Source organism: Hemicordylus capensis, chromosome 4, assembly GCF_027244095.1.
Source record: "Hemicordylus capensis ecotype Gifberg chromosome 4, rHemCap1.1.pri, whole genome shotgun sequence".
In the NCBI taxonomy this organism is placed as follows: Eukaryota; Metazoa; Chordata; class Lepidosauria; order Squamata; family Cordylidae; genus Hemicordylus; species Hemicordylus capensis.
In genome coordinates, this window is record NC_069660.1 from 235713046 (window position 1) to 235723785 (window position 10740).

At 42.4% G+C, this 10740-nt stretch overlaps 1 protein-coding gene across 1 annotated transcript; it reads right to left on the minus strand.

Annotated features, from left to right (window-relative positions):
• Positions 1–209: 209 nt before the first annotated feature.
• MC5R (melanocortin 5 receptor) lies at positions 210–5606 on the minus strand. The gene is made up of 2 exons (XM_053250934.1): positions 5158–5606; positions 210–4260 (listed from the first exon to the last, which is right to left on the minus strand). Exon 2 carries the CDS (start codon positions 4161–4163, stop codon positions 3186–3188), a length of 978 nt encoding a protein of 325 aa, XP_053106909.1. The 5' UTR covers positions 4164–4260; positions 5158–5606; the 3' UTR covers positions 210–3185.
• Between the last annotated feature and the right edge of the window lie 5134 nt (positions 5607–10740).

The following is a 10740-nucleotide window of genomic DNA, read 5'->3' on the forward strand; positions in this document are numbered from 1 at the left end:
ATTAGGCTATTTAAGAATAAAAATAAAAGGAACTATAAAATGCACTCCGCACATGCATTTAGACTGAAAAAGTGAAGTCTGTAAATCTATTTTATGTACGCTGAAATGTATTAGCTGAAGTTCTATGCATCCTATTAGCAACACTAAAAATTTGCTGACATTCTCAGGCAAAGATAGATGATTACAAACTTCAAGAACTCTCACTGTAATTTCCATTCAAACCAATTTAATAGTTACCTCAAATACTTGCATTTTTATTTCAAGTAAAATTCCAGAGCAAACTGATATTATATATGATTCAACAAACTTGAAGATTGTTCAACTTTAATTTTATATACATCAGTTTCCAGGTTAATAGTATCATTTATCATTTGAAATGCAATACCCATTGGAGACTGTATGGATCCTTTATGCAACAAGTAACATCTTGTGCTTTTCACAATATTACTAAAAATAGTGGGTGCACCCAAAGTAAGTTAGTTGTTACAAAGTCCCACTGAAACAGAATTCAATTGTTCATAGTTAACTTGTCTCATTGGTTTCAATAGTACATAAACCATATTTCTTTTTATACAACCCAATATGAGTTTTACATTCATAATGTAAGAACAAAAGTCATGAAGGATCTGTGCAAAGCAGTTCATACTGCTACCACCATTCAGTTTAGAGCGTAACAAAGTGTATTCATTGAACTAAGAGTTACATCTAACAAAATGACATCATTCAACATCTCCGCTGAAAAAAACAATTTCACTGTTGTAGTGCAGTGAACAGAATATTGAACCTGAGCATAGGAACCCACCTGGGTTCAAATCCTGCCTCAGTTCTAAGCTCCATATACTGCCTTGAATACATCATTATATTTCAGACTTCGTTTCTCATGAGCAAAATGGGAACAGTTGCCTATCACCTGAGATGTGCCAAGGATGAAGATAACAAAACATTATTATTCATCTGATGCCACAGTCCCAGTTTCACAGGATGAGATGAACTAAAAATAAACCATCACAGTGTTTGTGTCATGCCGCCCCATGCATCATATTCACGAATGATATTTGCCTTCCAAAAAATATTAATCTGCTTATGCACATTTTAAAACAAATAAATTAACCAAATCTTTCTTTCCAAGTTTCCATCACTGTTTTAATCAAAAGTGCTGAAGAAAAGAAACACAATTAGAAGCCCACCCCAAATACTACCTCCCTTTTCTTCTTCCATTATATCAGGCACTGCAACATTTTGCCACACTTTGGAAGTGACAGCGAGTTCACAGTAAAACCTCGCAGAAAACCTGCAGTAAAGCCTTCTGTGTGGAGAACTCCCTGGTATTAGAGCACACATGGTGTACGCTTCAAGACTAACACTTCCACAAGCAGAGATTTTCTATTCACACAAAGAAAGAAGGGGTAATTTTCACTGAACCCCTTTTCCCTCTCAAGCCCCCATGCCCCCTAAAAATCTGCTCCTAAAAATATGTCCCTCAACCCTCTAGACATATTTTTGACTGACACAGGGACAGCAGAGGGATGAGGTGATGGGTGAAAATCTCCGTCCCTCTCTGCATGAATGGAAGCGTTTTCATACCTGTTAAAAATAATGGCCAACATCTTGACTAAAGGTTTCCTGGGCAGGGAATGCTTCTGTTCATGTATGGAGGAAAGGGGTGGTTTTTTACTACCCTCCCTCTCTGTAGCCCCCTATACCTCCTGAAAATATATTTCTCTCTGCAGCTGCAAAGGGAAGGGGAATCACTGAAAATTGCCCCACCCTCCATGCGTGAACAGAAGCACTCCACACAGACAACCCTTAGTCTGGATTTTGGTCATCCTAGAGTTTACTGGTACGGGAGCCATACTCAAGGATCCACAGAATATTTAAATTTCTTCATCATGTGTTCAGATTTTGATGTAATCTAAAGTTTGTTATTTCCAGTGCTATGTTTGTGGCTTTTTTCAAGATCAGGGAGTTCTATCCAAAGAAAATTAGTGCTGATTAACTCCCATTGAAATTAATGGAACTTACGTTAGTCATAATGTCAATGGTGCTTTGCCACGTCTAATTTTCTTTGGAACTGCTCCATGCCGTACTTTCTATTCTGATAAATGCAATCATTTCTGAAACTTAATATCATTTTTTATTACCAAAGAGCAAGTGAAGACTGAGCCCCATTTAATTCAATAGGAAAGATTTCCCATGCACTTAACTCTTCAACTGAAATCAACTGATTTCAAATGTTGACGGGATCATGCCCCAACTACTCTTGCATTAAAGTAAGGTAAAGTTGTGCTGTCAAGTCAATTTCGACTTCTGGCACCCACAGAGTCCTGTGGTGGTCTTTGGTAGAATACAGGAGGGGTTTACCATTGCCATCTCCCATGCAGTATGAGATGATGCCTTTCAGCATCTTCCTATATCACTGCTGCCTGATATAAGTGTTTCCCATAGTCTGGAAAACATACCAGCGGGGATTCAAACCAGCAACCTCTTGCTCCCTAGGTAAGTTACTTACATGAAACTTTTGATGACATTTCTAGAAATTGACTGTTATGGAGCTATTACTTAAGTGCAACTACATTTTATGCATAAATGCACACATTAGTCACACAAAGGATAACTTTCAGATCTACCACATTTTCTGGAAGACCTGGTGTACTTTCAGAGGTCATGAAATAAACCCCAATTAACTATGATTTTTCTAAACACTGGAATTTCCAGAAACAGATCTGTGTTGTGTGAAATCACTTGCTCCTTGGTAACCACAGCACCTACTGTTGTGTTAGTTGCTCTGCATCTTTCCAAAAAAATGACTTGGGTTTTCAAAAATGGTTGGGCAGTTTTGAATTTCTCAAAATACAAAGTATGTTTTATTGACCAGGTGACAGGGGGTCATGGAAGCAAATATAGCAAAGAGAATAATAAACTGGAGCAGGAAGTTGCCTACATCTCCTCCAGAATGGAGCAGATCATTCACATATTGGGCAGATTTACCCCAAAGTCCCTGCGAGCTATCGGGGAGCACTTCATACACAATTCGGGTTTTTCACTGCTTGTTAGAGTGCAACCCGATTTATATCCTACCCAAGAAATGAGCACTGTCACCCGCCAAAATACAGCATCTCTAGTTGAAATAGAACAAAGTATAGTTATTTCTTGGGATCTGTTTTAGTCCAAATGCACATTTTCCCCTAATACTTGCTGGGCAATCCACAGACCATTCTCACACTATAGCAGCAGATGATCTCCTTAAAAGTCTTTCTCATTTCTTGACTTCGAAAGGCATAGATCAGAGGATCAATCACTGAATTGCACATGATGAGAATGAGATACATGTTGAAGTGAGACATAAAACACACACAGTAGAGATTCTGAGGACAGGAAATCATCAGAATGAGGTGAAGGAAAAATGGAGCCCAGCAAACAATGAAGATACCCAGCAACAGAGTGAGGGTGATGGCCCCTTTCATGCTCGTTCTTTGATGAACAGAATTATATCCTGGCAAAGCTGCTATCCTCTTGACATGCGTACGAGCCAGAAGGAACATATGTATGTATAGGGAAACCATGAGGAACAACATTGTGAAAAACATTGTGATGAGACACATGATCACATACTTTGATTCATAATAAAGGATGAAGATGATTCCACAGCCAATACAAAAGGTCCAGATGCACGCAATTATGAGCCCTGATCTTTTCACGGTCATGATATTGTGATAGCGGAGGGCATAAAAGATCGTGACATATCTGTCTACTGCTATAGCCAGCAAGCTGCACATGGAAGCCACAACAGATATACATATCATGGAATCAAAAACATTGTCTATGTGACGTACAAAGACGTCTTCAATAATGAGATGCTTATTGTTTAATAAATATATGGTTATGGTCTCCCAGGCATTAGACACACTGACCAGCATGTCAGCAACTGCTAAGCTGCACACAAAGAAATACATAGGGGAATGCAAATTCTTGTTCTTAACTATGGCACAAATGACAAGGATGTTTTCAAGGAGGCTTATGATGCCAAGTGCGAGAAACACCTCCACTGCTATGGCCACTTGCTCACACGTTGATGACTTAGTCTTATCAGTGGGCACTGTTAGGTTGCTCCCAATAGCTGTCAGGTTAAGGTCTGGAATGCTGGGCTGATCAGATGAGTTCATCTCTGCAGGGAAAGATGCTCACTCAAGATGCTCTTCTCAGTCTGGGAGACTTGTAAAACAGTCTGGTAAGTGCATTTTCCAGAAAAGGTGGACGTTCCTGCCAAACATACAAAAAGAATGACAAAAGCCAGGCTAATGATAATAAAATGAATGAAACCTAAGGGGCTAACTAGACACAATGGTAGCAGACCCAAGTGTTTAAATATGGGATGCTGCTGATCACATAAAACAGAGGGTAGGGAAGCATCTAAAGCACAGAAGCAGCAGGTGGGTAGGTGTGCTGAACCTTCCCCCTGCCTGTGCTTTTCTACCCAAAATTACCTCCATTGTTTTTCTCCTAATGGGCAAATTACTATATACTCTGGGGAACACAGATACTTCTAGCAAAATACTTCAAAACAATAAATAGTGTGGGATTACTGATTACTCAGTCACCTTCAAATACACCACACACACACACACACACACACACACACACACACACTTATTAATAAAATCAGATTTTGTCTACTCATATAATCAGCCTTATACAAACATCTGAATTATTTTAAGAAGTACATGCTAAGCTTTCAAATCAAAATATGTAAATCTTTTCCTTGATCCCTTCTTAAGTTCACAAGCATTGTAATACAACAAGCTGTTCTGCTCCAGAGCTGACTTGCAGTAAAACAATTCAATAAAATTTCATACCAGGAAGATACATGGAAGTTCAAGGGTTCATTATATTAATATTCAGGGTTCATTATACAGCTAGGATTTTTTTATTTTTTTTTTGTTCACTGATGTCAAGAAGTTGCTCACAATATGAGTGAGTATATCAATCTGTGGCTGTTTGAATTCAGGCTTTTTCTGAACCATAGGAACAGTATGAAAAATGTTGAAAAGAAATAAAACCATTCATGAATACAAAACATTTGTGAATTTTTGACATATCTATTGAATATTCTTAAGGAAATATTACATTTGCAGTGAAATAAGAATTGGAACTATTTACCCAGTCCTTTAGGATCCTATTTCTCTTCTGAGCTTGCCCTTGCTCCTCTAGCTGTCAGAAGTTGCTGGTCCCCTGTCTGTCCAGCATCAGATTCGTCCTGTTCTGAAAGGATCTGATGCCATGACAAAGGGAAAGCACTATTCCAATCCAATGAAACAAGACTGTCTTGTGGTATAAATACTGTGGAACTGCCTTTTTTAGTCTTGGAGCTAATGACTTAGATGCTCAGCTTTCAGCTCCTCCTCTACGCCTCCTCTTTTCTGTTCACTCAACTTCTAACAGACTTCCACAAGACTTGAATGTTTAGCATCACCTAGTGGCTGATATTAGTGAAGCTGCTCTTTTATTTAAGGTTTTTCCCTCCATTGTTGTGTTTGTGGTGCTGCTTTCGATTAAAAACCCTTTCGATGCTATTAGGGATATGTGAGCCAGCTCGCATTAGCTGGGCTTGACTGAGCCAGCCCAGTTCGGTCAGTTTGAGTCAAACTAGACCGCACCCCCCCACCAAAGTGTGTGTGGGGGAGGGGGATGGAGTCAGTCCAAGTTCAAACCAGATCGTCCCCAGTTCAAAGAACCGGCTCACAGGCTGGCTCAGGAGATATGATTGTAAAGGGGAATATGGCTAGGATTCCCTTTACAAGTAAAGGGGGGTTTTCTAGACTTTAAAGTGGGGCAGTGAAAGAGGAATATTTACCTTTAGTTTCCAGATGGTAGAGACGGCAGGGACGGTGGGGATGGCGGCTGCTGCCACAGCTGCAGCAGTGACAACATCGGAGGTGGAGGCAGGGACTCCTCCAACTCCCCTCCCCCATCAGCATCCCAAATGACAGTCCGGGACAGTTGTGGCCCAGTTCGGGCCTCTGCACATGCGCAGAGGCCCAAACCAAGCGGCAGCTGGCCTGGCCTGTCATTTGGGAGGCCAGCAATGGGGTCAGAGGAGCTCCTGCCCCCACATTTGATGTCGCCGCCACTGCTGCCACTATCCCCGCCATTGGTAAATATTCCCCTTTCACCGCCATCCCCTTCTGGGTCTAGGGAATCTTGGGAATCCTAGGCAGATTCCCCTTTACAAGTATATCCCCTGAGCTGGCCCATGAGCCGGCTTGGCTGGCTCAATGGCTGGGCTGGACCGCACCCAGTTCAGCCGAGCCTGTGCCGGGCTGGGTCTGCTGAAATCTGGTATAGATTTGAACTGAGCTGACCAAACAGCCACCTCGCACACTGTTACATTCTATTATTTATATTATTCTATTTTCATATTCCAAGCAATAAGTAACCTGAATGATTACTTGATTTTTTAAATTACAAAAACAACAGGTCCCACCCACACCTGTCCTTACTCTGGAAAAGGGGCTCCTGTTCCAGAAGAAGGACCATGGTGGATGCTACCTAACATACTTTATTCTGAAGAGTTGAATTTGAATCAAATTCATTAAGGCTTAGCTCAAGAACCTGTTTTTAGGATCAGTGCTGCAACTAGAAATAAATAAAAAGGAGAATGCCTTTGAGCATGTACCTTCAACCTCAATGTACCTGAGGATGCGACTTGAGCCTTGGGTGCCTCTCGTTTTACAAGTAAATCCTGTTTATTGCATTTTTATATTACTAACTGAGAGGCTGTTTACAACAGTCATTGGCTGACATCCAGAACAATGGCGCACTTGCAGGACGACAGTGGGCTAGTGTAAAACTGTTGCATTAGCTACTTTCCAGACTAGTATTGTGCTATCACTAGCTTGTAACCACTCCAATAAGCAACTACAGCACGTCTCATTTATTTTGATGCGAATTTTTGTGCAAGAGCACTATAGTGCTATCACACAGCGACAATAAGAACATAAGAACAGCCCTGCTGGATCAGGCCCAAGGTCCATCTAGTCCAGCATCCTGTTTCACACAGTGGCCCACCAGATGCCACTGGAAGCTGACAGCAGGAGTTGAGGGCATGCCCTTTCTCCTGCTGTTACTAACCTGCAACTGGTATTGAGAGGCATCATCCATCTGAGGCTGGAGATGGCCCACAGCAATCAGACTAGTAGCCATTGATAGACCTGTCCTCCATGAATCTGTCTAACCCCCTTTTAAAACCAACCAAGCTGGTGGACATCACCACATCCCATGTCAAGGAATTCCATAGATTAATTATGTGCTGTGTAAAAAAGTACTTCCGCTTGTCGGTCCTAAATTTCCCCACCTACAGTTTCATGGGGTGACCCCTGGTTCTAGTGTTGTGAGAGAGGTAGAAAAAATTCTCTGTGTCTACCCTCTCCACTCCATGCATAATTTTATACACTTTGGTCATGTCTCCCATTAGTCGCCTCTTTTCCAAGGTAAAGAGCCCCAGATGCTGTAGCCTAGCCTCATAAGGAAGGTGCTCCTGGCCGCTGATCATTTTGGTTGCCCTCTTCTGAACCTTTTCAGTTCTACAATATCCTTTTAAAGATACAGTGACCAAATGTGAACGCAGTACTCCAGATGTGGCCGCACCATAGATTGTATAAGGGCATTATAATATTAGCATTTCTATTTTCAATGTCCTCCTAATGTTTCCTAGCATGGAATTAGCTTTTTTCACAACTGCTGAACACTGAGATGACAGTTTCAATGAGCTGTCCACCACTACCCCAAGATCTCTCTCCTGGTGAGTCACCAACAGCTCAGATCCCATCAGCGTATATGTGAAGTTGGTGTTTTTTGCTACAATTCACATTTTACACCATTTTCTTGCCCACTCACCAAGTTTGGAGAGATCTTTTTGGAGTTCCTCACAATCCATTGTGGATTTCACTACTCTAAATAGTTTAGTGTCATCTGCAAATTTGACCACTTCACTAGTCAAGGCAACTTCTAGATCATTTATGAACAAGTTAAAGAGCACTGGTCCCAGTACCGATCTTTGGGGGACCCCACGTCCTACCTACCTCCATTGTGAAAACTGTCCATTTATTCCTACTTTCTGTTTCCTGTCCTTCAACCAGTTACCGATCCACACATGAACCTGTCCCCTTATTCCATGACTGCTAAATTTACTCAAGAGTCTTTGGTGGGGAACTTTATCAAAAGCTTTTTGGAAGGCCAAGTATACTATGTGAGCTGGATCACTTTTATCCACATGCCTGTTGACACTCTCAAAGAACTCCAAAAGATTAGTGAGGCAAGACTTTCCCTTGCAGAAGCCATGCTGGTTCTCCTTCAACAAGGCCTTTTCCTCTATATTCTTAGCAATTTTGTCTTTAAGTATGCTTTCCATTAATTTACCCAGCACCGAAGTTAAACTGACTGGCTTGTAATTTCCTAGATCCCCCCCCCCCCCGATCCCTTCTTGAAAATTGGAGTCATATTGGCTACTTTTCAGTCCTATTCTACAGAGCCTGATGGTAGAGACAAGGTATATATTTTTGCTAGGAGATCGGCAATTTTACATTTGAATTCCTTTGGCCCTGGCAATTTGTTAATTTTTAGCTTCTCAGTACCATTTAGAACAGGGTTTCTCAACGTGTGGGTCCCCAGATGTTATTGGACTTCAATTCCCATAATCCCCGGCCCCAGTGGCCTTTGGTTGGGAATGATGGGAGTTGAAGTCCAATTACATCTGGGGACCCACACGTTGAGAATCCCTGATTTAGAACATCTTCCCTTGTCACCTCAAATTCACCCAGTTCCTCAGTTCTGGAGATAGTTTATGGTCAGTATCCTCCACTGTGAAGATAGATGCAAAAAACTCATTCAGCTTCTCTGCAATCTCCTTATACTCCTTAATAATCTCTTTCACACCCTCATCATCTAAGGGTCCAACCACCTCCCTGGCAAGTTTTCTACTTCTGATATATTTAAAGAAGTTTTTATTATTCCCCTTAACACTTCCAGCTATATGCTCCTCAAACTCTCTCTTTGCATCCCTTATTGTCTCCTTGCATTTCTTTTGCCAGAGTTTATGTTCCTTCCTGTTCTCTTCATTGGGGCAGGACTTCCATTTTCTTAAGAAAGTTTTCTTCCCTTTTATAGCTTCCCTGCAGGGGTGTAACAAGGCTGGAGTGGGCCCAGAGACAAAATTTTAAAATGGGCCCCTCACTGATGCACACACACACTTCACAATATATAGTCATGTGACTTGCCTCATGTGACTTGCCTCTGGGGGGCCCCTCGAGGCATGGGGGCCCCCAGGCAGCCGCCTCCCCTTGCCTAATGGTAGTTACACCCCTGCTTCCCTGACTCTGCTTGTTAGCCATGCTGGTATCCTCCTGAACTTCATGGTACCTTTCCTCCTTCTTGGTATACATTCCAACTATGCTTCTAGTACTGTGGTTTTAAATAAGTTCCATGCTTTCTTGAGTGATTTGACCCTCCTGACTTTCCCTTTCAACTTCTTTCTTACTAGACCCCTCATTTTTGAGAAATTTCCTCTTCTGAAGCCCAATGCATCTGTGTTGGACTTCCTTGACAATTCTCCACTCGCATATATGCTGAATTGGATCACACTAAGGTCACTGCTACCCAATGGTTCTACAACTCTGACATCTTGCACCGGGTCCTGGACACCACACAAGATTACATCCAAAGTTGCCATCTCTCTGGCTAGGTCCGCGACTAACTGTTCTAAGGCACAGTCATTTAGCACATCTAGAAATTTGGCCTCTCTGTCATTATCTGAATGTGAATTTACCCAGTCTATGTGTTGGTAGTTGCAGTAACTCATTATTACTGCCCTGTCTCTTTTTGATGCCTCTCTTATCAGTTTCTCCAACTCCAGGTCACTCTCAGTGCTTTGATCCAGAGGGCAATAGCACGTCCCTAGTAACACATTTCCTTTCAGTCTTTGTAATGTTACCCATAATGATTCTGTGGAAGACTCCGGTCCATCTAGGTTTTCTAGCTTATGGGAATCTATCCCTTCTTTGATATACAGTGCCACTCCTCCCCCAACCCTCCCCAGCCTGTCCCTTCTATAGAGTTTATATCCAAGAATAATCATGTCCCTCTGGTTCTCACCATTCCACCAGGTTTCTATTACACCCACTATATCTATGTTTTCATTAGTAACCAACTACTCCAGCTCACCCATCTTGTCTCGGAGGCTTCTGGCATTGGTATACAGGCACCTATACTCCAGGACCCTCACCTTGTGTTGGCGGTGCTATCCCCCTTGCCATCATTTGACCTATTTGGCAAGGTGTCATGTGTTTCCTTCTGCTCAACTCCTGGCTCTGCTATGTCAAGTGGTGGGATGGAGACTTCCTCCTTCTGCCCATCCTATAACATTTGCAGCCAATTCCAGGCCAGCCAGGAAGAGAAAGTCCTCTTTTGGGAGTTTCCTCCTTTCCCAGTGCCTGGAAGCCAGCTGCATGTGAAGCAGTGGAGCGGTGTGGCGGGCAGCAGTGGGCTGCGGCAGGCTCAAGTGGCAAGTGACAATTGGCATTCCCACTACCTGGGCAGGGTGCCCAGGTAGTGGCTGAGATGCCAGCAGCAGGGCTACCAATGGTGACAGGATGTTGGATTTCACACACACATCTATAGGCGCTCTTACCTCTGGACTTTGGGTCTGAAGTCCAGGGCCTCCACATCCCCTGGGGGGCCCCAATCCTC